We start from the raw sequence: 27608 nt of genomic DNA, 5'->3' as shown, positions 1-27608 counted from the left end.
AACGCACTTTATAATACCAATTTTTTTCATGTCTCCCTCTCCGTCTTCCCACCCCTTGGTTACACTTTTTCTCTTTTATCGCACCGTTGCGTGGGCGCGAGCCCTACCGGTTATTCAACCTACCGATCGAAATAATCGGTTCGCGATGACGCTCGATTAGAGCGCGTGGTGCTCGTTACGTTGTAATCGAAGAATCAAGGGTAATACACGCTGTGTGACTCGTAAATCTACGGCGGAGCGTTTGACGGGCGCAGGTTGATGGGATGATCGGTGAAATATGTTCGAGAGTAGAGGAGGGGATGGGAGACGCAGCTTCCGCGTCGTTCGGTGCCCCGATAATACGGGGAGCGTAATTACGGCTAATGATATGTACACGCGTAAGCGACCGCGTTGCTCGGTACGTCCGATAAAAAAAAAAGATTTAGATTCCGTGTCAAAGCGCGAGTAATAGCGATTTGACGAATCGTTGTAATAGAAAACTGCAGCCGATGCAGATCGAGTCGACGTTATTCCTGCACACCGTTTTGGGTTGACCATATGTCGACATGTGCCATCGCGTGTGTGTACGATTCAAAGCGAGTTGCGCGCTTCGCCGAGTCACGAAGGCGAACTGTAAAGAAAAAGGCCCCGAGGCGGGTCCAGATAGCCCGGGACCCCGCCAGTGTTTTTCGTGCAACGTTCGGTCGATTATGTACCCCGAGGATCGCGAGCGAGCGAATACATGCGAACGTGTGCGCGCGCGTGCGTGTGTATAGGTAGAGGTAACCGGTAGGTGCGATATAAGTGTATGATTTCACGCGGTAGGTGCCGTTTGTTTTTCAACGACGGAGAAATCCGCGTGTTTCCAATAAACGGGGTAACCATTTGTTATACCGTACGGTGAAAATCCTTGACGAGGAATTTCACTCACGGAGATCGATAATTATTATATATCTCACTTTGATTACCTGTTATAAACCAAGTACGACTCGTTCTCGTCACTGGATTGTAAAATTTTCGGCGTGCCGGAGAATTTCTAATCAGAAAACTTGCTTAAAATATACGCTCGTTTTTTTTTTTTTTTTTTCATTCCGCTACGTATATCTGTACGTATATATTATATTCATAAAATTTTATACGATTCGTTTTTTACATAACTCGTCGCAGGACGTGTTTCGCGTTTGATATATTTAATGTAATCATCTCGTCGAGTTCTCGACCCTTAAAAGAGACTCGGAACGACCGAGAAGGACAAATTACCGGCAAGTTTACCAATCTGATATTTTACCCCCTCGCCCCTCGCCCTTCGCCCTTCGCCCCTCGCCCCTCGGCCGACTAACCGCCTACGTCCTCCGCGGCTCCGCCTTCGCCCGGCGACCGCCGCCGCCGCCGCCGCCGCATCGTCGGTCGCTGATAATCTTGGAAGGGGCTTTTTAAATTGGTTCCTTTGAGCGGCTAGCGGTTGAAACGAGTTTTATTGGAATAATTTTCGAGCTCGAACCCGAAGTACCGAGAAATTACCTGGTTTACACGTACATAAGATTATACATACCGAGAGCGTTGGGGGAATTTCGCCCATGCAAAGACCACGCGCGGTACGAGCGAGGCGTCCAGCGTCCGAGCATCGTCCGAGGGCTGAAAAAAACTTGGTACTCCTGCATTCGTCGTCGAAAACTTTGATTCCCCCCCGCCCTCGCTAATTAATATTTATTCGCCTAATTGTACCTAGAAATGGATAAATATAAGTGTCCCGAAACCGCGGCCTCTACGAGGGGTCGAGTTATTTACTCGTCGGACAGCGAATGTTTAGCGTTATCCGTTCGGGCAATATTGACACGCCCGCGCGGCATTGCTGTACAAATATGTAACAGATGTGTGCGTACGTCGACATATATATATATATATATACAGGGCGCGGGTGTACACCACCTCAGGATAAACGCGCTCCACGAGCGGCGGGGGTCTCGCTGAGTCGATTCTCGTTATCTTCTACTAAAATGTCCTTTAATCGCCCGATAGCCGTGCGCATTAATTATTCACAGCTACCGTAAGTTCTCCCAAAAAAAAAAAAAATGCAAATTCTCACACAAACCGTATCGATATATATATATATATATATATAAAGTAAAATGATCACATCGGAGTGCGTTTCTTTTCGTGTTGAAATTTTATTGTTTTTTTTTTGTTTTTTTTTTTTTTGAACACTTGAAAAAGACTCGGGGTACAGGTACGTTACGTACGGGTTTCAACTCACAATCGGTCTCTATATACCATAGCGTCGAGCAATTAAAAAAATACATTTAATTAATTCGAATAAAAGTTAAGTTAATTGCCGAGTTTCTCACAAAGTAAATATACGAGTGTGCGTGTGTATATAAAGTAGGTATTCGTACGCGTTCCCTGGGTGTTCGCGATAATGGTAATTGTAGGTAAGAATATAACTTTATGTATTTTGCTATGATCATCTCGCTCACTTTACCACTCGCAAAGCGATTTCATTTCCTAGTTCTGTCGGCGGTCTAATCGCGTCGGCGCATCTACATCGTATCCACCAACCTTCGGCGAAGCTCAATACCGGGGGAACGGCACTTTCTTTTCACGCCGGGTACACCACAATTGCACACGTTGTACCTACGAACTATTTACACGCACACGCGAGTCGAGGGGGGAATCCCGCATGCACGAGGAGGAAGAACTGCGTTTAGACGCGATTATGATGATCGTAGGAACATACATACGGAGAGACGTAGAGGTGAACGGCGTTCGTCCTTCTCACCTTATCCGATAATTGAGCGTGTTATTTCCCATTCCTTTAATTGTTTTACGCCGGCGTGTCCATCGCGCGAGGCGTCGCGGTTATATATTCGCCGTATATTCGGTCGGGATAAACGCGCGGGCTACCACCACCGCTCACGATTAGGAGCGAGAGAATCGAGGGATTAGCATTTTACAGGCGAGATATCCTGCTCGGGCTGCTCACCTGCCGTTTTATTGGCTTGTCGTGCGAAGAAGCCATACCGTAGCAGCATTCCGGTGTGTACCGTTCTCACCTGTACATACGTGTTTATATACCTCTACCCTACGTAAACATATATACATATATATATATATACGGCAGTATATCGACGAACGTAAGCCATCCGCAACTTCTTCATACTTCCAAGCTCGCCGCGGACTAGGTTATACGATGCACGCGTGTATCGTAATGCATCGGCAGCAGGAGCGAGATACAGCCGGTTTATACAGACCCGTTATGGCCGCCCGGATTGTCGGCTACGGACATAGGAGCTGGATTCGCGTTTGTAAAGTAAAGTACAGAGGTACGTACCTACGTCTTCATCTCGACCTGTGACGCGGCGAGGAGAAATTACGCGAGTACAGAGTAGGAAAAAAAAAAAAATGGTTGAAACGGGGGTCCGACGTCCAGACAAATTGTCATTACGAGTCCTCAAAACGCGCTGCGCGTTCCACAACTTCGCCCGTGTGGAGGCGCGGGGGTTGTGTAAAAAAAAAAAAAAAAAAATTACTCTTTCTTTGTCGAGGTCTGACGCTAATTTCGGTAACGGATCGACGCTAATTCGGGGCGTGAAATCAAAAAGCAATGCGCGAGAGTCCCGGACGAAGGGCATTAAAGTTATACGCGGAGCTAAAACTTCCAGAGAGAACCCGCACCCGGAGGACGGATAAGCCGTCCCAAACTACAAGTGTAAACGATCGAAAAAGTTGTTAACTGCTCGGAAATCGGTAATCACCCGTAATAATCGACCCTCTATGTAACTGGCATATAGTTTTTGTTGAGAAACATCGCCTACCCGCGCGCCGTCGTCAATCTGCCGCAACACTCTCCGTTCTTCATTCTTCTTTTGATACAACACGTTGCGCGTTATTTTTTTTTCCTTCTTTCTTTCTTTCTTCTTTCCCTCCCCCTCGCCGCGTCAATAACGGCTACGATTCATCGGTATTCCATTATTTTCGACGATCCACCTATTCGCGAGGAAACGATTCTTGGCGAGATTAAAAACTTATAAAATCTCCTGCAATTTGTCCCGCGGGAAGACGAATCGCAGGTGTTCGTAAGGGTGTAGGACGCATACATATGCGTAGAGTGTATCAATGGTTGTGAGGTGTATCCATAAAAATAACGTCCGAACGACCGAAGCTTGTAACACAATTTAACGATTTCTCCAAAAGCATCATCTATCTTTGGCAGCGGACAAAGGAACGATAATTAAATTAAATTAAACCCCCCCCCCCCCCCCCCGTTTCCCCCTTTGCCTCGCAACCACCCTCCCCCTCCCACCCTTTCTCCTAGCGGAGCTGCTCCCACTTTTATTTGCGGGCAATTTGCACTCCGCGCCGTAGTGCAAAAAATCAGAAATAATGCAACCGTATTAATCATCTCTCAGGCTTGCACGACGGCTGCTCTCCCTCTCGGCATTCTTTTTTTCTTTCTTTTCTTTTCTTTTCTTTTTCCACCATGCTACTATGCAGCAGCAGAGGAAGCGACGCGCGGATCGTGCAGCGGCACCGGGTTTCCATCCCGCTCACGAATTCGGAATTTAGAAAATCCCGAGGAAAGTTCGGTTTCATTCGACTGTTGAACGATTGGGAATCGGAGAAATAACTCGGTTCACGACCCGATGCAACGTTGGGATAAAATTTATTTATTCATACTTACAAAACTGTTTTATACCAACTTTCATACGATCTGGTCACATATATGTATCCGAACTTACGCCGTTCAATTACATGAATTGCAGATCAGAATTTTTTCGTTTTTTTTACCTTCTCCAAGCCACTCCCGTATTCGGAGGTGTTGAGCATTCGCACTTTTTTAAGGACGCCAGCTTTGGCCGCAACGCCGCGAGCACCTTGCTTTTGCGGAAAGACTTTTTTGGGCCTGTATAGAGAAGTAAAATAGACGGTGGTATAGTCAATGCGAGAATAAGAGGTCGGTAAATTTCGGAATCCGTTTCAGGCGTAAACGATTTTTGGTCATTTGGAATAGCGTGATAAGGTACTGCAGCATGTGGTACGAGAACACGGAGAAGGATGGAAAGGTGAAGGTAAAAAATGTCTCGCTTTGTGCCGGGGTACGAAAAGGAGAACTACTCGAGGGCTGGTACACGACGATGCGGAGTTCCAACTGACGTTGAAACTGAAATTTCATCAAGTTTTTTTTTATTCGCGCCCGTATCACTCAACGGCTCGACACCGTCCGCATATAATAATCATCGGCAATCACAACCGGCGCTGATTACGCTTACCCGGCTATTAAATACACGCGACAAATATTACGCCAGTTTCTCCGCAATTCGGAAGAGCGATTATTCGCCGCTTTTGTTCGAATCTCGACCAGCACTACGTCACTCGATTAAAATCGCTCTCCCACGAATCGGATAATCGCGTCAATTAATTTCGTCGATCGCTTTCGCATATCGTCGGTGCGCCTCGTCGTTTCTCCTCAAGTTACTCCACCGTGATGCCCGACTATTCGTACGATTCCATGTAATATGCACGCGTAATTACCGACATCCAGGGAAATCGGTATAGCTGCCGCGCATATCGGCGCGTGTTGAAACGTTACACACTGCGACGATGACGAGCGGCGCGCGTTCCACGAACTGTCGCTTGATCGTGTCACCGTAACGTATCATCCGTCATCCGTCATCCGTCGCCTGTTTAATGTCGTTGGACGGTAATCTCCCATATTGTTACCTGCGGTTCACCGTGTCTCGCGTAAGCCGAGGAGGCAACACCCACCACCCACCACCACCCTCGCCTCTTCACGCTCGAACTTTTTAACGTACGGTGAATTCGTCGGGCGTACAATACCATACGCTTACGTACGTACGTACGTACGTTGTAAGTATCGCGAGCGCTGAGAGCGAAAGCATAGGAACTGACGCGTCGTCCGCGTTATCCGCGCGCGTTTGTCCGATTCGAAAATTCACGTGCATGGCGTTTACTGTTCCGCGAGTACACCGGGGAGCCGGCCGGTCGCCACGTACAGCGGACTATACCGCGACTGCCTGCCGCTATTGTTCGTAATTATACAATACGGCTATTAAACAGACTGATGCGACCCAACGTTTCCGCCGGTCGAACATTTCTCGAGTAGCTTATAACCGAGTCGAATTTAAAAACTTTTTGGAGCATTCCCAGTCGTCGTTAATGCGTCCGCAAGACACGTTTATAGCTAAAAACTTACGGTTATTTGACTGTCATTCAACTGTCATTTCGTAAAGTTCGTAGCGATTATTTGGAACGTAGTTGTGCGCGGACGTCACCGACTCCCCCGAGGAAGACCGTGCCCGCGGTCAGAGCGATTTATAATAGGTGAAAGGAAACTACGCAGCTCGTACGACAATCCGGATCAATGCAGTAGACGGTGGGGACGCGAGGACTCGAACTTCGGAGAAAAGTAGTCGTCTGTTTCCACGGCTGTTGAACGCGAAAATTCGCCCGCGATTGTACCAACTCTGGACGTGTGGAGGATCGGTGAGAACGGAACAAGGAAACTTCGAGCGAGGACACAAGTTTCGCAACGAATCGTGCGAATCGATTGCTATAAGGGATCGTCACTCACCTTTCGTTGGAGAGGCGATTGTTGTGGATCTTCTTTCCGTTGTCCTGAAGAGTCTTACCGATTCCTCCGATTTTTTGAGGCGGATCTCTGAGCCCGAAACTTTTCGCAAAATGTCCCAGATGAAGCTCCTTCCTGTCGAATATCTCTCGCATCTCTCTGGGGTAACTGGCGTAAAAACGTATCCACGACACGTAGGCTGTAATCGAGAAAAATCGAGGCGACACATGTTATTCATCGGTAGCGCAACGTAGAGAAAAACACTTCAACATTTCTACCGGCGGTATATGTACAGTGTACATGGATACGAAAGCCTTACTCGGAGTAGATTGTAGAACATGGATGATCATAAACGGTTTTGCCTTAAAAGAATGGTCATTTATACGGTCGTTGGAAACGGTGAATCGAATAAGGCTATGCGGGCGTAATGTATCGTCCTTAATTACTTGGTAAAGTAAGACGCTCCATCGAGTGACCGTAACTCGTTACCGCCGTCTGTGCGTTTACTCCTATCCACGTTACAAGGTTCCACACGTCGCGCAAAGACGAATTTCAATTTCGACGATCGGGTTCGCGAAATCCGGACGACATCCGACTCACTTCGGGACGCGCGACGCTTTTCCCGATTCCAGTGTATCGGCTACACCGTACGTATACGTCAACGTGGGCCATTGTTAAACGCGCGCCTCTATATACCGGTATACTAATTTCTACACGAATAGAATTCCGGGCTGACCGCACAATGATAAATAATGTCACGTGCCCCGAAGGACACGGGTAGGGGTAACGACTCGATGCATGCCCTGATTAATTGCGCTTCCATTAGGATCGCTGTAGGTCCTTCTGCAACGGTAGAGGGGGGGGGGGGGGGGGGGGTGAGGGGGTGGGGTGTGGGAGCTGTTCCGCAGCGTGCTATTACAGGGCATTAAGGGCTGGAAGTCAAGTGCTGTGGCTAATAGTTGCCCTATACACACTTTTCGGTACTCGAGCCACATCTCCTCTTACACACTCGCGTCGCGAACGTATACCTATTACACGAGCGCAGGGGTGGGAACCCGTGGGGTTCCTCGGTCCCCAGTGAACTTCACACGTGCACCAGATTCCGCACACTCGGTGTTTATATTTTTCCAAACTTTAAACCCCGCATACAACCTGACGAACGGACGAGACCGACTTTCGGATATGGGGAAGCGGAGGAGTCTGTGACGCGGGGAATGAAAAGGATAATAAGAAACGTCGCGTTGAGATAAAAAAAATGAAAACGTAGAAAGAGAAAGGGAAAGAGAATAAAGGCGGGCGAAAGAAATATTTTTCTCCATTTAGCACATAAATCTGAAAGGGGAAAAGTAAGGGGCGGGTATTGTTCCTAAGTGATATAACTACATCTTATTGTATTTGTATCCTGTATGGCTGTATCGCATTGTTAAGACTCTCCACGCCACAAAGCGTAAGTGGTTTTGGCTGGCGGAAGCCACATTCAGTGGTTGGATCGCGTCGGCCTACCACCACCACCCTCGAACCGGCGGTGTGAACGATATCCTTTATTCGACGTAACTCCGCCGTTCCTAGACTCCTCTCCGTCGCCCCTCCCAGAAACGACCCCCCCTCGATCTCTATCGCCCGATGATTTTCCGTCGGGACCGCGGGCCCTTCGAACGATCGCCAAAAATCACAACGATCGATCCAGGCGATGATCGTTACGAACGACGCGCAGGTGCGAAAAGTTTCAACGACGCTACCCCGTTTCAGAGGCAGTGAACGGATTATCGTATAGGAATGACAAGTGAATCGCGAGACAAACTCTCGGTATTATCGCGAAGAGAGTGTAGGCAGGGGTGCGAACCGTATACGCCGGATAAAGTGGATGAATCTCTCAGCTTAGTATAGAGAGCGGAGCCACCCCTCGACCCCCCACCCCCCGTCCCCCTGTTTCCCCTTTAGCCCGTATTTCCCTCTTCCGACCGCATGGAACCCCGCCCAAGTCGGATCCCTCGGTTGTCGTCGGGAGCTGTAGTCACCGTTGAGGGTTGTTGAGCTCTATCGGGGTGATAATGTTACGAATTAGCGAGATTTCCACTTCTATTCTCATCCGCATCGCCCATTTCGCCCATTTCGCCACTTTACCACCACCACCACCACCACCACCACCTCTCGCCTCTCGCCTACAGTATATAACAGATATATATCCGGCGGCGTACACCTATTCCCTATTACCACACCCTTACACCGGTATAGACACCGCGCTGTATAAACCGACGGTATACGGACATAAAATAAATTTCAATTCCCCCTGTACAACCGTAGGATACACCAAGCTGGTGCGCCACTGTCTGTACCGACGTATAAAAGAGCTTTACTTCTAGCTGTACTTCACTTATTCGACTAGTAGTTTACAGTCCCGTAAATGGGGCTGCTATTCCAGACGAAGGTTCTACCGTCTCTACCGCGTTATTACGGAGCCAGTGTCTCCCTTCAACGGGACAAAACTATATATGCACATACTTCGTTAGGTATACACATAGATCCCGTCTGTTGTTCGAACGTATTTGAAATTTCTCAAATGTCGATGGACGTATAAACGTGCGATATACATATACTATAGGTACGTACGAGTGGGTATATTTTAAACGTTGGCTCGATAATGTGGCTAAGTACCGACTGCTCCGAAGTATTTCGAAAAGCGAGCTAAACTCACGGAACCAAAAGCAAACCAAGCTAAACCAAAGCAAGCCATAAATCTCGCTGAAAGGTTTTCACGGGGAGGGTAGCCTTGTCGGCGTCAACCGAAGCTTTTCACGAAGGTTAGTCGCGGATTTGGAACGGTTAAGCCAGAAGACGAGGTTTCGAGCCTGAATCAGATCGCGTTGAGCCTCGCGATTTGATTGACGGTACACAACTAGCCACTTGACCGTTAGCGATTGATCGATCGATCCGCGAAATTTCGAAGGTGCCTAATGTCCTTTCGGGGCGTTTCTTGCTTCTCCGTCACCGTCATACGTCGATCTTGGCCATACCACCCGACAAACTAATTTGTCACATTGGCGAGTGTCGCTAATTGCGAATTTCTGTCGCTATAATTTAACGCGACTCTCGAGAATCATACGTGTCGAGAGGACGTGAGTAAACTCCGTAGAATTTCGATGGTGGAGAGAAAGAAAAAAAAAAAAAAAAAAAGAAAGAAAGGTGTGGAAATGAAGGTAATCGGCATAAGAAATTAAGTGTTGGGTATACGAAGTGCGAGTAACTTAATATTACTATTATTAGGTAGTACGGGGCCACGTATAAGAGGGGGGGTTCTAAGTCAATTGAGAAGGACTAGCGGAGGGCGCTGCATCCCCTCGTCGAATAAAATCACCCCCCTGCAGTAGCGGTAGCATCGGGATGCGTGAGGCCTATACCCGGTGCGTCGAGTGGAATCGAGTGGCGGCCGCGTTCCACGGTATAGGAGTCCTATTTACATATTTACATAACTACATATTTACATAGTCTACGAGGTACGAGCTGCTGCTCGAGGGATGATCTTGTTTGCTATGGTATGGTTATCCCATTACGGTTGCCATTGGCACGGGGAACTATTTATTTGCTGCAATAATAAATCCATTCGAATAATTTAAATCCGCCACGGGGGGTTCGACTAATAATTTTCTTCTTATATATATATAAAGAAAAAAAAAAAAAAAAAAAAGTAAAAGAGAAAATAAAACAGTCGGTTATCGTTCGGGCGACGACGCATACCGAGAAAACTTTCTCGCTCGAATTCTAAGGAGTATACAGACAGATAGATAGATATACATAAATATACCAACGGTGAAATGATTTCCCGCCGTACGCTGACCTCCGCGTTGTACAGATCCTCCCCCGATTCCTCCGTCAATTTATTCGTCAAGCGGCTCGTGGCTTAATGGCGAATGAATAAAAACAGCTGATTTTTTTACTTACCCTTGCAGGCTTTCTTGTGTATCTCCTTGTCCTCTAACACGAGGGTCTCGAATTGATTTTGGAGGGCGGTAGCGGCAGCTTCGACGCTGTTACGCGTCGACAGAGGGCCGAGTAGTTTATCCAGTATTCCCGACATGTCCTCCTGTTGTATCCTCACTCTTCGCGACTCCAACATCCGAACGAACTCGACTTCCGGTGGGGTCAGGAATATCACGGCGGAACCGGATGACCCGGCACGGGCGGTTCGGCCCACACGATGCACGTAATCTCTCGCCGAGAGGGGCCCCGTGTACTGGACCACGCTGTCCACCTTCGGAAGGTCAAGCCCGCGGGCAGCGACGTCCTGTAAACAGCGACGTGAAAGCGCATGATTTTGATTGAACCGTGCATTCCTTTAATTTATGAATATTGTTTTTTTCAGAATATCTCGTAGATAATAAATGATTCGTGTGTATCACGAACAGTGACCGCCGCCGCCGCCGCCGCCGCCGCCGCTGCTGCATGATTCATGTGGACTCGTATATTTCTACCTACCATGGCGCTAGCACATGTAAAAGCGGTAAGATTAGAAAAAGAGGACGGAATCAAGTCGGGTAAAAAACGATTCCTGTTCACATGAATGTCCGATGAGCCGAGCGTTCCGTAGAAATACTCGTATACCTCACCCTACCTACGTCGGAAATGCTTACAAGGCACCGTTCGCGAACGAATTATTACAACTAATTTGAAAGCTGTGCGTGTAATAAAATAAATAAACGAAGGAGACGGAGAAAAAAAAAAAAAACATTGCTTCAGCAATTCCGTACAAAGTATAACCGCGGGCCGCGACTGCCGAGATCATTGAATCAATTTCGCAATATTGGTTTTTATGGGAACGAGTCGGAATAAATTCGAAAACCGAGCTAAACGAAACAAACGGAAACACAATCGATTGACGCCCATTAATATTCGGTAGGCCGTAGGAACCTCGGTCGCGAGTTAATAGTATACGGATATTCACGACCGAAATTGATAGCGTCGATTAAAATAAACGATCGTTTAAGAGCAGCCCGCGATCGGAAAGATCGGAAACGGATAGCCGTTCAAAACATCTCACTCCGGCCATAGATCATCTCGTTGGCGGCAGGCAACCGCGGCGCGGGAGGCCATTCCACGGGTTTCACCATAGGAATTAATAACGAGGATCCCCCGAGGAATTGTACTTACTCGGGAATTCCATCTTATTTCTCTTGCGAGCCAACATTCATTCACTCCAACATCGCGCGGTATTAACTCTTCCAGGTTTCATCGCGACGACGAGAAAGCTTTCAACGATTCGTACACCGGATGCTCTCAGAGCCCCCCGATTACACCGATACGAGGTGGTTTTCGATCTCTCCCGCGGTAAGGATACAGTTTCCCGGAGGAATCGTCGAACGTCTCCTCGGAACCCACCTGCGTCACCCACGAGCGAGGAGCGTTCGCTTCGGGGGCACCGTGCAGTTGGCGTCCACCTCTCGCCGCCCGCGGGGTCTGACCCTGCTCGTATCAACTCGAAATTCAAGTACCAACGCGTCGTACTAAATCATTACCTATCCAAACATAGTAGAGGAGGCGAAGCACGGCCGCGGACCCGACGCTCAAACGCTCACCGCTGGGGTTCGCAGCGGGGTTGACCGCACGGTTGGCCAACTGCTGACTTCGACGTACCGCACTTTGCCTTTTATACTCGGCGTGCTACGGGTCCACGGATTCACGTGTGCGCCCATATTTGTTGTTGCCTTACCTTACGAGTTACCCCTTCAGTTTGTAAGACATTTGTATGATTAAGCGGCTCGCTTCTACCCCACCACCCCCCTCCACTTCGACCACGCGAGTATGCCTGTACGCGGACAAATGTAAGTGGAGAGGGTGGAATAGTAACAAGATACTAGAGTCATCCCAAGAGTTCTCAAAAACCATAATAGCTACGCGAAGAATGAAGCGGACACGAAAATAATGCGATACGCTTCAATGGCTTACAACGGCGTTTATTATTATGTCGACGAAAGTAAACCACCTTCGAAAACTTACAGGGGATCGAGCCTTCTCTGACCCATAGAAGAATGCAAATGGAAGTGATTCTCGCTCGAACCGAAAAGAGGAAAGAAAAAAAATGTAAAAAAAAAAAGTAAAAAAAGTAAAAAAAAGTAAAAAGAAATCATACGAAGAGATCAAAATTTGACTCGGGAGTGTGCCTCACGCGACGCAGTGCTACATACCAATTATTTTCCCCGAGCAAAGAATTCCCCTGTGCGAGCGTAATAGAGAGTAGCGATTGGACGGGGCGCCCGTTCGCTCCAGCGGAAACGATCGAGATCAAAGAGCAGAGCCCATGGCGAATGGTGCGTGGCATGAAATTCGAATCGGATTGATGAAATACACTCTTCCAGTTGGTCAAACGTAGAAACCATGCACTCGCTTGGGCAGGACTGTTAGACTTCATAACACCGGATGAAACCACCACCACCACCACGGAGCTGCTACTAACTTTTGCTGCAGCTAGTAGTAGCCGTTCCTTGGCTCAATGGCTGATCCTTATTCTCAGAGCGATCGAGTTACTACTTCTCTTATTTTCTACCGCTGCCTGCCGCTGTTGCTGCAGGACATCCACGTCACGGACAGCAGTTCTCGCGAGCTACAATCGTTTCTTTTACTGACGTTTTGCTTTTTTTTTTTTTTTTTGTCAACGCTTTACGTATATCTCTAGGTTTTTTTTTTTACTGCGATACACCCGACCAGAAATTCCCATGTCAATCCGATCGGAGAAAACGACACCTATTTTCTCGATACCAGAATCACTTTTTCCAAGGAAAGTATATTTTTCCACGTACAATTGTAGCGACGATGAATTTATTTGTCGAGCAGTCTTGTTTTATGGATCAAACGACAAAGAGGATACGTTTAATGGAAACTCGCCGCTTTGCGCAACAAATTTATCGTACGGTCCGTCAAGTCGGATCGAAAAGGACGGGGTATTGTGCGGTTAAATTGTCGCCGACCCCCCGCGGTTCGATGAAATTAAACCACGAAATGGTATTTGTGTATCAGACGTGGAGCTGCTGCGGCGGTGAGCGTGGCTAACTTACGTGAAGCTACAAAAAAAAAATAGAATACCGCCTAATAAGGAACCATCGTTACCGCGAGTCCGATCTCAAAAATACACCCGAATTCCATCGTCGGGTCTCTGGCGTTTTTTAATGCGTGAATACACGTCAGGGTGCCCCCCCCCTCGCGGGAAAATACGTCGGTTACAAAAATCAATTCGATTAACGAATTGAAACGTAGTTTCAATGAAGTCGAAGCTCGATCCACTACATTTACGAAAGATTCATCGGATTCGCGATGCTATTTATTGCAAAGTTCGCGAGATAATACACAAGGCTGCAATCACGGCACGCAGGGAGTCTCGCTGCTCGATTGAAGGAAGTATAATGATAATTACATGGTACAAGGTGCGTTCATGATGCGTGTGGAAAGATGTGTGCATTGCGGCAGTTCAGCAGCACGCCGGTGGAGTTTAATTTTTCCCCAAGCGCAGCGTGAAGCAAAGATATTAAATTTCTTCTTGAAAGAATAAGTCACGGTTTAATTTACAGCTTCGCTCGTCTGCTGCAGCGGAGTATAAGGGAGTGGTGGCCATATTTCACATTCGTTTTTTTTCTCCATTTTTTATACGCGCTCACGGAAGTGACGTCCGCTGCTCGCCTTTTATTTACGGTCGTGTCGACGCTCGATTATACCCGCACTTATACTCATTTTAATAGAGAATTTTTTACATTATTTATACAGGAGTAGTGCATTCCTTCACCGGAATACTTGCCACCGTGGTTTTTATTAATCGGGAGCCGCAGACGTCGACCTCGATCAACTAGGATTAGGACTCTATTCGTCGTTGTACAACCGCTGTACGACTGACGAAGAAAAAAATAAAGGCGAATTTATCGGAAAAAAAAAAATTTACGGGAATTAATTCCCCGCGATCGCGATCGCTCTCGGAGATCGCTACGCCAATGCTGAGCGCAGGTGGTTCATGGGTATACGTTTTATAATGAACTACGTTCTTCGGGAGGCACCCCTAGCGCGTGCCATTGTGGCTCCTTTAATTGCAATGATTATACTATAAAATTGCATTCACGAATTATAATAGTCCCGAGCTTTGTGCGGTGAACTCTAAAACTCGGTAGCCCAATTCTGACACGTAAATAACCAGAATCGACTGTAAGGCTCGACCGGGACTACCCACTGATCGCGTAATTATCGAGGCCATCAGTTATACAGCAATCTTTAAGACATCTTGTTAACCGCCGTGTACGTTCTTATACAGCGACCTTTCCACGAACTTGAAAAATAACGTCCCTACCGATTTCTGGTATTCGATTTAGAATCTCATTCCATCGCGCGATCGTTTCAAATTATTGTTTCGAACTTACCGTGCAAAGTAGAACGCCGCTCTTCGCCGCCCTGAATGTCTTGAAGACCTCGGTCCGCTCCTTTTGCGTCATGTTTCCATGGAGTTTGAAGAATTCGACGTCCACCAGGGGTTCGGAGTCCTCGTCGTTGTCGTCGGACGGCCGGCAAAGCACCGAAGTTAAAATTTCCGCGTGATAATCGACCATGTCTTGAGTCGCCATGAAGACGAGAGTCTTGTGCTGCCCCGCCGCCTGAGAAAGACAGAATCACGTTCAACGTGCGCGAATTTCGTCGTCAGAATTGCGACGAAACGAATCACGGAATTTTTATCGTATTTACCTGGCACTTTCCGGCGATGTACGCGCTCAGGCTGACCAGTCTCAATTTAGGAGGAGTGACGACGTAACTTTGCGCAACGCTTTGCGGAACGATCAAATCTTCGTTTATTTCGCTAACGCTTCCACCGGCTCTTTCTAAATTTTCTCTGGCCGCATCGACGACAACTGGATTGTCCATCGTGAGTCCGGCTAGTTTTTCGACTGCCTGCGTCAGAGTTGCAGACAGCAGGATTGTCTGTCTTCTGTTTTGATCTCGAGGTGGTTCGGGGTTCGCTATTAAATCCGGTTTTGCATCATCCTGACACAAATTTACATCCGTGTCTTCTTTGATTCTATGCTGCGAGGCTATCATTTTCTTCTTATCGCGCGGAACAGGAAGGAACGGTTTTATTCGGTTATTTTTCTTCATTCTAATCGGAAAATCTTGCCCCGCCCCATCCGAGTCGCTCTCCGTTCCCGAATGATATTCTCTTTGCGTCCCGCCCTCATCATCGTCGTCGTCATCATCGTCCTCGTCGTCATCGTCCTCTGCACGGATTTCCGAATGAATGACGTTCGACGGTTTCACTTTCTCGATGTCAACGTTCTCGGTATTCTCCCGTTCTTTTGTTACGAGCGATTTTTCGGGACCGGAAGTCTCGTTTATGGAACTTGTTTCGTCGGTTTTTATTGTTTCTGTACGCATGGCGTCTACCTCCGAGTCGGTGAATATTTTCTTTGCGTTTTGGCGGAGCATTTGCAAGGGATTGTAACCCGAATTACTGTTATCTTCGCTTTGGGTTTTTACAACTTTCTTCACACCGAATCTAGGCATACCTTTCTGCTCTTCGAGAGCGCTAACGATTCTGAAAAATTGTGATTGCATCACATTTCCGGAAACGATACGAAAAAAATAATCCTATTCGAACTAGACTGAAAATATTAATATTACAGGATAGTTCAAGACGTTATCGTTGATAATTAGAATAAATAAAAATTGTGATTTCAAAATAAAATATAAAATACTGAACGTAGAAGTTAAAAAATTTGAAGAGCAAAGGAATTTTTGATCTCAGGTATCTGGATTCGGAAGATAAATTGATCTATATATATGAAATTGATCGAGTTATCACCAATTTATCGATCCAGTAAGTGGAAAATCAAGGATATTTTAATGGGAAAAATTCTTAGCTTAATTTGACCGACGGATTCGGGTTCCAGGAGTCAGAATACGTTAAAAAAGCTCGATACTATTGATTTTTAAAATACTTCATTTTTGGTCCAAAAATCGAAAAAATCCAAAGGGGTACCCCTTGAAAATTTTTCGATTTTGGACCAAAAAAAAATATTTCATTTTATATGCTATTCTTATGTATTTTGATCTCAGGAATCTAAATTCACAAGTTAAATCGGTCTATCTATAAAATTGATCGAGTTATCGCCAATTTTTCACTTTTTGGAGCAGAAAAATTGAAATATCTCAAGGGGAAAAATTCGTAGCTCAATTTACTCAACGGATTCGTTTTCCTGGGGTCAAATTACATTAGAAAAATGTGATACGGTTAATTTTTAAAATACTTCATTTTCGGTTCAAAAATAGGAAAAATTCAATAAGGGGTACGCTCAAAGGGGTAAACGCTATTTTTGTAATTGAGCAAATAACGAATGAAATTGAATGCGGTGCGTGCAAGATCGGTAAAAATAAATAGGAAATTTCATCCCCAAAAACAAGAAGATTCACTTTTCGAAACAACGAACGAGCAACAAAAGGGCTGCAACATTTCCAACAGAACTCACATAAAGTACTTAATAATATTCGAGATATTTTCGAGGAGGAGTAAGACTCACCCAGAGATGTCCTTTTCATAGCCCATATCAAGCATTCTATCAGCTTCATCCAAAACAAAACATTGGACGTCATGCAGGCGCAGTGATTCTGTGTGTTTTATATGATCTAACAACCTCCCAGGTGTAGCTACTAATATTGTGCATCCTTTTCTCAATCGAGCTTTTTCAGCCTTCCGTTTTTCACCCCCTACTAGATACCCTGGTACAATCCACGTGAACGACTGCAAGACAAGTGAAAGGAATGATGAAGAATGTTGTGAATTATTCCTTCATCATATCCTTTTGTGCATTCTTTCTCACCTTTATGAGCTTGAGGAAACACTCGTAAGTTTGCAAAGCCAATTCCCTGGTTGGGACAACAATTAATGCTCGTAGTCCGCTTTCTCTTGTGAGTTTTGGCCTTATTTTATGTAAAGATTCGACTATAGGTAACGCGTAAGCTAGTGTTTTACCAGAACCAGTCTGGGATCGTACAAGAACATCTTTGCCAGATAGAATTTCGGGTATCGCCTTTTGTTGTACAGTTGTTAACTTTGTTATCTGCATATTTTGTTCCAAGTTTTGCACCTATTCAGAAAATATTCGATATAATTTGTTTTCATCTCTGTTTTCGCAGGTGAAAAACTACAAACCATGAATGGATGGAGATCAAAGTCACTGAATTTCGTAACAGAGAAAACTGCTTCATCCACTGGTTTTACAAATCTCTGTCCAATGTTTGGTATTTCTGGATTATTTCCGAACAAAGATGATATTTTACTTCCACCACCTCCACGAAGGGGTTGGTTGGCATGCACGTTATCGCTGATATTCTTTGTGGAGTCTCTGTTTCCAACATTGAAGTTTTTATTATTGTCGAATTTAACTTTCTTTGTACCCCGAGAGTCACCAGTGTGCTCGTTCGATTTTCTTTTGATATTAGCTGGCCTAGTTTCAGGTTTGTCTAAAATTTGAGCTGGCTCTGTCGGTAGAGCTAAAGTGACTTCAGAATCGATCGCATCAGATTTTTTCTGAAAGATATCTCCTAAAGATTTTTTATCAGCATTATGATTCTTGTCTCGTTTCCGCGCCAATATGGTTTTTATAGAAGTTCCTTTGCCCGGGTCAGCAAAAGACACAATTGGTTTATCTGAAACCGATGGCTCCTGAGTCTTGTCTGAATCGGATGCGTGAAACTGGTGTTTGAAATCAGATTTCTCAGAGCTAGAGTTCGACGTAGTTGCTTTAACATTTTTTGAAATCTGGTCAGCTTTTGTTATATTTTTGGCAAGTTTTTGTGTCATCAAGTTTCTATTAACAATAGCTGCTAATGATTTCTGTTTGATTCGACTTTTAGGAGCATCAGTTATCAGTTCAGTATTATCTTTTTCTATGGAATCATTCCGAACCTTTGATCGATTCAATTTTTTCATCTGTCTCTTGAATTGTGGCTTGAAAAATTCTTTTTTGTAACCTGTTGTCTGAATTTAGAAATATACGAGTTGAATTATTTGACTTCCAAGCTTACGAATAAGATCAGCAGTTTACCCTGAATATAACCTACAAATTACCTTTTTAGATGTACCTTTCGCCGGGGCGGTGGTAGAAATATTTAAAGAGATATCCATGTCTTGAACAGTCATGACAAATCTACGATTAATTATAACACTCACTACAACTAGGAAATTAAATCGCAACTAAGCAGAGGAAAATAACAGAATCTTTCTCTTATTGACAGACCACGTGAAACCCGCACTCAACAGCACTTGCAGCGACCAGCTGCTTCGTGGCCATGCGCAGCTTTGCCGAGTTGTTCTCCATCTCTTTTACGCGGTCGATCTATCTTTCGAATTTAAAAGATGAGTCGACAGAGTATTTTCTGCTGCATGTTGCTCGTTCGCATTTAAATGTTAGCATTATACTCTGAATTAATATTCATGATCTAAAGCGATGTTCCCGATATCACATTTACAGAACGGATATTTTCAATGGGAATTATAATGAAACAATCGGCGTCGTATGGAACACTATTATTTGCTCAATTACTTCACAGCTGCGTATATGTTTACATTTTTTTTAACACATGTTATCGTCGCGCGGGTAGGACTCCAGTATAGTTTCATATAACATCGAGGAGAGATCATCAGCAACTCACTACATCTTTTACCGTGATTTAAATGGTGCAATGAAGCGATTCTGCGGCGTTAGTTTCACTGTAGCGGCTCGGATTATTGGCGTTCTTGATTTAGTAAGAAAAATTCTGTTTTTTGCACGACTCATCTGGCGAAAAAGAAATCATCAACTAAAAAAAGTTAATTTTCTCTTTCATAGTCAACGGCGGTACTCGCGATAAACTTTTTGGCAGAAGAATTTGCTAGCGACTCAAAACGAGTGTTCGTATTTGACGAAATAAGGATTTTTTTGGGTTTGAATTGGGCAAGACCGTCAGGAAATTGCAGGAGCCATGAACCCGAATGTAAAACAAGAGCGCTGTTGGAAAAAATACACGAATAACACATTTTACACTTCGTTTACGGACTTATAATATCGTATTTTTTTCAGATACGTGGGTCCTTTTTTGCCTCTTATTTTATTCTATGGTTCACCTGATGTGCACTGCTACCCTTGTATTAGCCACGATTTTCGTAAGTATCACAACAGTACGGAATCACAGTTATGAATCTGATCGTCGGTGACCTCTGAAATTTTACGACAGAAAACAAAGAGTCAGGCTCTGCCATGGCTGACCTTTGAGATCATCAACCTGGCAAATCAAGGTGGATCGATATTCGTACATATTGTACAAGACAAGTGCGAAGATACAATGCTTGGAAACCACTACACGTGTCTGCCACTGGCAAGTTTCTACCTGAGTGAGTGTATACCGAATTATTTGTCACAAATAACGAGTGTGAACGGTAGATGTGTCGGTCGAATGGATTCCAAGTTTTCGTTATGATTGCACGTCGTTTGAGCAAAAACCGAAATAAGAGTCAGCCTTGATTTTGATGCGTCCGGCCAACTTTCAGCTGAATGATATTTGTGAAATTTATCTGCATGGACCGAGCAGCAGATCACATGCTTACGTTAATTGCTAAGTCAACTCGGGATTCACCTCTTCGTTGTTAAGTACAGTATGATGGAATTTATTATCCAACGATTCAATAAATAAATTGGGAAGTGATGAAACACTTCGTTAAATATGGGAAAGTCTAATGTGAGTTGTAGACTCTGTTGCCAGGCTGACTCAAGAAAATAATAACACTGACGTTAAGAAATAATTACATACGTAATTATCAAAGTAGATATAATCCACCATAATGTGTCTAGCCTCGCTCATTTTTCCTCATACGTACAGTGACACCTGTGCTGTTCTTGGAAATCTATATCTGATTAATTTTTGTTCCATTAGTTCTGGGCGTATTTTCCTGGAGCATTGTCTTCGCGGCGCAAAAATCATGGCCCAGCGAATCGACCGGCATCGTCTTGGGGTCGACCCAGAATTCCCTCATAGAATTACATTCGGCTAATTATAATTTGCCAAAAAGTCCCTCCGCTCTCGCCAACAATCGATCGATCTTCGAATCCCCGCAGCCGCCGATTCCATCGAAATATTACGAAGTTTGATCTGTTCCATCGGACGTACTCTTCTGTATACCTACTTATCTGTGCCTACTTTAAATATATTTAGATGAATAAATAAATCTTGCATTTTTTTCTGGATAATATTGATTACGAGTATCGATGATTTTTTTCTTTTTCCAACCTCGAACTCTGCATAAAGACGCAACGGACGTATGGTATAGCCGCAGGTACGGTAGGCCGTCTGAATTATTGCGGTACATATGCAAAGTTTGTGAATAGCAAACGATGATGGTAGTTGGATTTTCAATATCCCGAAAGCTAAGCTGTCAATAAATCAGAATAGATGCGGCTAATAGTGTGTATCAAACGCAAGGGCAGCAGACCGCGTCTTCATAGAAAACATGAGAAATGGTCGCGGTTACGTCAAAACACTTTTAAACTTCCCAGATTTAAATCCTGTAGCATATTTGGCGTACAGTGGACCGCGCGTACATATACACATCCATCTTTATCCATTCGTATCTGAGAACGATTTATTCTAGATTTTTACGATTATACAGGGAAATTTCGATGCACAGAAAGATGGAAAAAGGCACTTGAACGAATTTATTGCATCGAAGCATTCGCGTAAAAGCTATGAAAAGTTATCCCCAAAAGTTATCTGCATCTCCGGGGGTGAACGTCGCTTGACCATGATAATAACGTCGGAGTAAAAATAATAACGTCGGTTTTTAACAAACGCAAAAAAGGCGGGACAACCCTTTTCCAGATTCTCGCCGTATATAATAAGCTACGCGAATCACAAGAGAAAAGAGATTCTGCTGCGATGAAAAATAATAACAAAAAACAAAAAAAAACTCGTAATATAAAAGAAGGGGACATAATCTGAAGAAACGAAAGTACATAACCGCATACCGATTTCCGTTAATTTGAAAGTTTTCTGTTTTCCCAAGTAAACATCTCTTTACCTCACTCCGCGGGCAAAACCCCGACGAGGTATACGAGAAAAAAGTCTTTGAAATGAGATTTCCCTGCTCGCGAATAGGAAAGAGGGAAGTTCGTTATATTTTACAATCCATCGGGTCTCGAAGCGGCATTCTCGGAGCTGAGACTCTCTCTCTCTCGAAAAAAAAAAAAAAAAAAAAAGAGGAAAGTGGCCGGTGGTCGGGGGCGGATCGGCGGGCTAGGGGTGGAAACGGGTCTCGGCTTGTCAACTAGTGTTTTAAAAGTTTCCGACAGCCTACAAATTGGCTCGCTCAGTTCTTTTTAAAAGCACCAGCAAGCCAACCAACCGCGGAGCAGTTACGGCTATATATATACACACTGCCATGCCGATGCCGAGCGCAATGGGGGAGGAATCGCAGTAAGGGGAAGGTAATGTACCCAGCCATGAATTTTTACGAAGTTTAGATCTTGGCCGAGGCCGGGATCCTGCCCCCGGCAAGAGCCCGGAGTTCTATGGCCCATAAAGAAGCTATCTCACCGAACCGACACACAAGCCGCGCATCGCGGTGCACCGCGCCTCACATCCAAGCGAAATTCACACAGGGACGCATCCCCCGTGTCTACCGATACGATAACGACGAACGTCATTTACGTTACGTACATCGTCGATCGAAATGACGAGTGAATGTGGAAGTATGCAGTGGAAGTTTCGTACCTGAATCGGAGGTGATTATTTATTTTTTTTTTTTCAGGGTGGACGAGAGATCGGACGTGAGCGGGACGTATTTTGATTCTGGTATCGTAAGTAGTGAGCTGCATCGGTCGATTTCGCATTATTTTTCCCGACTGACAGATTTTATTGATCGGCCGAACGAAGGACGGAACTGAGCGCCTCATAAAGCTAACCAATGCTAATACCTCGCCACCCGACAAAGGCGCGGAGTTCCATCGGCGTCGGTTTTTCATCCCTTCCTAGATTCCATCCCGTAGGAAGAATGGATGAAAGTGGGGGCGACCGGCGAGCGACGCCAATGCGTCCGACCGGAATCTCCCATAAACGCGAAACCGAGTCTAATTCGTAATGTTGGCAGAGTCATCGCGCGGCATTGTTGCTTACGGGCGCATCGGTCGCCCTCGGCCCTGCACCTATGTACGTACCGTGCCTAATGCCGAAGTTATCGCAGGAAATAGTCTACTAAAGTGTTATCGAAGGACCAAGAGGCCCGCTTCGATCCGGGGGACGAAAACGAGACCCTCTACCGCGTCGTATTTCGATTGAATCAACGATCGCCTCTCCTCACGGCATAAACGATGAGAAAACGATGAATAAAATACGAGGCAAACTGGATACCCTTATTTATAGTTTTCAGAGGTGGAATTCAATTAAAACTTCCCACGAGTTTGCCAAATTTAGCGCCTGTATACTTTGAACCTTCGCAGAAGTTAAATCTGCAAAGTTCAGCTTCGCTGATTATAACGGCCGAGGTTTGAGATACTTGTAGGAGGGATCGAATATAAACACATGTCGCACGATCACACGATACTCAATTTGCAAAGATTATATAATTAATTATCATTGGAATTATTGCCCTCGTGATGTTTTTCTCGATCGACTCAATGACATCAACTTACGATAGATTTGGTCTTTGCTTTCGTTCATTTTCAGAAATTCTATTCATTTTCTGAACTCCGTTTTTTTCATTTTTTTCTTCCCCAGTCTCTCCTGGGTGCAGGAAGGTGTATACCTGTACTCGCACTATAGGCATTACATAAAACGTACGGATATATATATATGTATACGTATACAGTTAATTATCAATCAATTTTCTGTCCGTCAATTGTTTTCGAAGGGCGCATGCGGTTTTCGGTTTAAGTGGGATGCCGTGTTACCCCGGGTGTTACAAGCGCCCCGTCATATCCGCGAGATTAATTGCGTCGCTAATTATTAACCCTCCAAGTGACGGCAGCTACTGTAACGGTGTATGACCTGACTTATATATAACCCGCGAATATGCGTACAACACATAAGCTCGCGACACGCATACCTACAAATTATATGGTAGCATATTGTAGGTATACGTAGGATACGAGGTGAAACGTACCTACCTACGATATACGCGCGGCTCGACCCAAAGCGCGCAAATATAATGCCTTATATGTATCATACGTATATATGTATATGCATGTGTAGATACAAGTATATCCTGGATGATCGGTGAATCGTATTAATTCAAACGGCATTTCGAGGCCCATTCAAACCGCCGCAGTGTGAAACGCGATCTGCCGCTGCAGTTATCGGTCGATAAAGTGCGGTAGCATCGACATTAATTAGCTGTTACAAATTCTGGGGCGACGCGAGCAGCGACAACGTTAGAGGCGAAGGCTGCAGCGATTCCGGGCAAAAGGGGGAATTATTCCGACTCCTTGGGCCTCGGCCAATCGCTTGCGTAATCGAGAGAAGCGGAAGCGGAGGCGACCTCGATGGCACGGGCCGTAAATTTTCGATTGAGTGAAAAGTTTGTTTGGCAAAATGCTGTTGCCATTCCTACGTTCGTCTTAGCATATGAATACGCGCAACCCCTACCGTATGAAAATTTTCCAGTCTTCCTCCTTTTCATTCTTTTAATTTTTTTTTTTTTTTTCTCTTTCTTTCGTTTTTCTTTTATTTCTTTTTTTTTTTTCGCTTCCACCCTTTCAAATGACAGCCGTCGAGGGAATTTCCAGCGCACGCATCAATTTTGCGAATGGGAAAAAGATATTCGCTGCCAAAATTTCACTCCGCCATAATGTTCTCGATGGTTTGAAAGTGCTCAGGGGGGGAAGGGGATTCGTTTCTTGGCAAAAAAAAAGAGAAGAAGGGAAAAGAAAAAAGGTGTCCCGAAAGTTATTGCGGCGAATACTGTACGTAGCATGCGTGTAAACGTTATTTTCGAATTTGTCGGACTACTGCGAGTAACGCGCGGGTTAGTGCAGGAAGTTTGTATTATAATAGGCTCGAAACTCCTGCAGCGATATCGAGCTCCGGCGTCGGTCACGTGCGCACGCTTTTCCCGATTCTGAGGGAGATTTCTACAATGGAGAAAGTGAATTTGTGACCCCGCTTCGACGGTGGACACAATGGTTACATTTAATAGTACATTGAGCACCGACAGTAGTGACCCGTGACCCGCGTATACCATACAGCGCTGCGACAATGTCCGAAACCCGGGGACCAATAGCGCTACGTTTACTTCGAACATAAACGTCTGACCCTGATCACCTATGTAATAATTTGCAGAATTATAAAGCGGTCTCATACAAACGGAGTGTTCTAGATTTTAGAGGGGGCGTGACGCGAAGTGTCTTTGTCGTTCTCGATCGAATCGATGCGAGGATAGGATGATTCGACGATGTGGGTTTGGCGAAGAAAAAAAAAAATACAGCTATCACAGTTGGACGGACGTACGAAGTATAGACGGTGGAGTCGAGTAGTTAGCGTCGCACAGCGTCTCGTTGGCCATTTTCCTCGTCAGGCAAATGCAAAAGCAAAGCTCAGAAGCAATCACGAGCTTTCGAATGCAAAGCAGTCGGGCGGGCGGCTGGTTCTGCACACTTTTACATTCAAATTTAAACTCGTAGAGTGCGCGCGCGGGCTACGGGATTTAATATTTTACACCTCAAATGTTGGGCGTGCGCGAGATATGCAAAGCAGTTCGCTTTCAACTCAGATTGGATTTAAAACGTGCTAATTTGTTGAACATCCCCCCTCCGCTTCTCCTCGGCAACGCGACCCCCCCCCCCCCCCTTCCGGAGTCACCCTCAAGTGTACATATAAAATTTAAAATCTGCTTTGCATAACACGTCCGAACGCGAGTACACCGGTATACCGGCGAAGCTAGAGGTCGCGGCGCGCAACCTGTACCTACACCTATAGCGTTCCTACAATTTCACCCCGTTAAGCTAACGGTGAAGCTTCGACGGAGGTTTTTCGCGCAAGGCATAGGTAGGTACGTACGTACGTGTACTACGGACCACTACCTCAGTCTTCCTCTCTAGTGTCCGGCTCCTCGATTGACCGAAGAATTGATTCCCTAAGGATTGTGCATCGGCGCGTCGGGTGGCCCCCGCGGGCGCACAATTGTTTCCGGGTTTAATCAATTGTTGGAAATGGTATTTATATGGATTATACAGGACAGAAAGAAAATGAGCGGGTATAACGTTACCGTTATCTTTCTACGTAACGTGTAACTTTCCTCTCTCTCTCTCCCTATATATATATAACTATACCGCGTAAAGGCTCGCGAGCAATTTCCTATGATAGATCGAGTCCGCGGACAAGTTCTATTACGAGGTTCTGAATTATTGAGCAGGCAATTCCGGGGGCGACACACGAAGCCCTGCGTCAAAGTGTCAACGGGATTATTAAGCTTCTGTAACCGAGGTGGAGAGACGACGGACAAAAATTACGTCAACAACCGGTTTGATAAAACTTCCCTTGTAATATAAGCGATGAAAACTACGACCATCCGCCGTACGCGCGATACACGTACACCACCGTACGCACTCGAAGGATCGAATACAACGCACCGATTCCATCTCGACTTTTTCTCCGAGTTGTACTTCCGAAAAAAGTTTTTTCTTTTTTTTGTTTTCTTTTTATATGCTACGGAGAATCGAATTCGGTTCGAAAGAAGGCCGACACGCGCACACGCTATTCGGTATAGGAACGTCGCGGGTTTCGAAATGCAAGGCAAATTGCGTATAGTCCCTCGAAACACGATATCCATGTCCCACGTGTGGATGTGATCGGTGATGTCGAAAGGAGTATAGGTATACAACGTACAGATTATGAGGATCGAAACGGATGGCGTTCCGTTGGCGAATTCCCAGTTGGCCTGTTGGAGTAGAAAAATATTTGGTGACAGGCGAAGGGGTGGTTTTGTTATTAGGGAGCTTATTAGCTCAGCATATGGACCAGAAGGGAGTATCCGATAAGATCACTTGTCCTCGGTGATCGGAGATACCGCAGTTTTCCGTAACAGGTCCTATTTCAGGGGATTATGGATCGCTTCCGTATCTCGAACGGAGGATCTTTATTCACCGGTCCAACCGTGTACGTACGTACGTGTATACCTACGGCTCCTTCAAACGGATCAAATGCAAATGCAGTTTAATGCAGTTGCAGCGCCGCGCATTAGAGCACTCGCGTGTAATGTTATCAATAAATGATGGATATAAGGAGTCTCGAGTATCAACAGATATTATGCACCATGGATAATAAATGCGGGTGTTGTGTACACGCGGTGCGCTACAAGCTCCTCCTTCGTCCTTGCACGCGCGTTTTTTTTTTTTCTCAACGACTTTTTCTTTTTTCCCAAAGGAGTCGTAGACACTGTGGAATTTTCTTAAATCCTGCGAGCTCATCTTCATCTTCAGGTTGGCCTCGTCGCCGCTCGTTTCACAATCGAAGTTTTTTTTTTTCATACTATTTATACTCGCACGTTCGGCACGGCTTAATCGATCAGAGATCTGACCGGTGAAATCGTTTGATATTACAGATATCGTCGTGCGCGGTGTGCGGTTACACAACGCGCGCGGTTACTAATAATAACCATTAAATAATATAGATGAGAGAAATAAACTCGGATACGGTATTACGATAGTTGCTTTTTTTCGTCTACGCGATGCGAATCGGTTTCGAAAGCCGCGGTGGTTCCTTTTATTTCTCTTCTCTCATCTTTTTTTTCGTCGTCGAACGGTTTAAATGTTTGACAAACCTCTCCGGTTCCCGTTTAAAAAAAAACTCCACGCTACGAAAAGGGACACACGTTGACGCGACCCGAGTGTTAAACGATGTTTTATTCATAAACGCTGTTTGAATAACTCGCGTTCGGATGCGTAGCTTTCCTCAGAAACGTTGGAATATTTTAGCGCCTGTAATAATTAAGGGCGCCCGACGAAAACTGCGAAAATTTACAAAGCTGGTGCTCATGAAACTCCTGTCGGTAAAAGTAAAAATT

General features: G+C 45.3%; 2 protein-coding genes across 2 annotated transcripts; one reads left to right on the top strand and one right to left on the bottom strand.

Moving 5' to 3' along the window:
• Positions 1-4620: 4620 nt before the first annotated feature.
• LOC105693528 (probable ATP-dependent RNA helicase DDX31) lies at positions 4621-19028 on the bottom strand. Its single transcript, XM_012413531.3, has 9 exons — positions 18651-19028; positions 17733-18560; positions 17401-17667; positions 17101-17321; positions 15275-16118; positions 14956-15186; positions 10505-10847; positions 6569-6764; positions 4621-4879 (listed from the first exon to the last, which is right to left on the bottom strand). The coding sequence occupies exons 1-9, from the start codon at positions 18720-18722 to the stop codon at positions 4741-4743; spliced, it is 3141 nt and encodes a 1046-aa protein (XP_012268954.2). The 5' UTR covers positions 18723-19028; the 3' UTR covers positions 4621-4740.
• A 143-nt stretch (positions 19029-19171) lies between these two features.
• On the top strand, positions 19172-20805 carry LOC105693529. Its single transcript, XM_012413533.3, has 5 exons — positions 19172-19327; positions 19411-19555; positions 19642-19724; positions 19796-19952; positions 20492-20805. Exons 1-5 carry the CDS (start codon positions 19265-19267, stop codon positions 20704-20706), a joined length of 663 nt encoding a protein of 220 aa, XP_012268956.2. The 5' UTR covers positions 19172-19264; the 3' UTR covers positions 20707-20805.
• Positions 20806-27608: the final 6803 nt, after the last annotated feature.

The sequence above is a fragment of the Athalia rosae genome, chromosome 1, assembly GCF_917208135.1.
Source record: "Athalia rosae chromosome 1, iyAthRosa1.1, whole genome shotgun sequence".
NCBI classification, from domain to species: Eukaryota; Metazoa; Arthropoda; class Insecta; order Hymenoptera; family Athaliidae; genus Athalia; species Athalia rosae.
The sequence above is the reverse complement of the archived record's forward strand: the minus strand, read 5'-3'. Positions and strand labels throughout refer to the sequence as shown.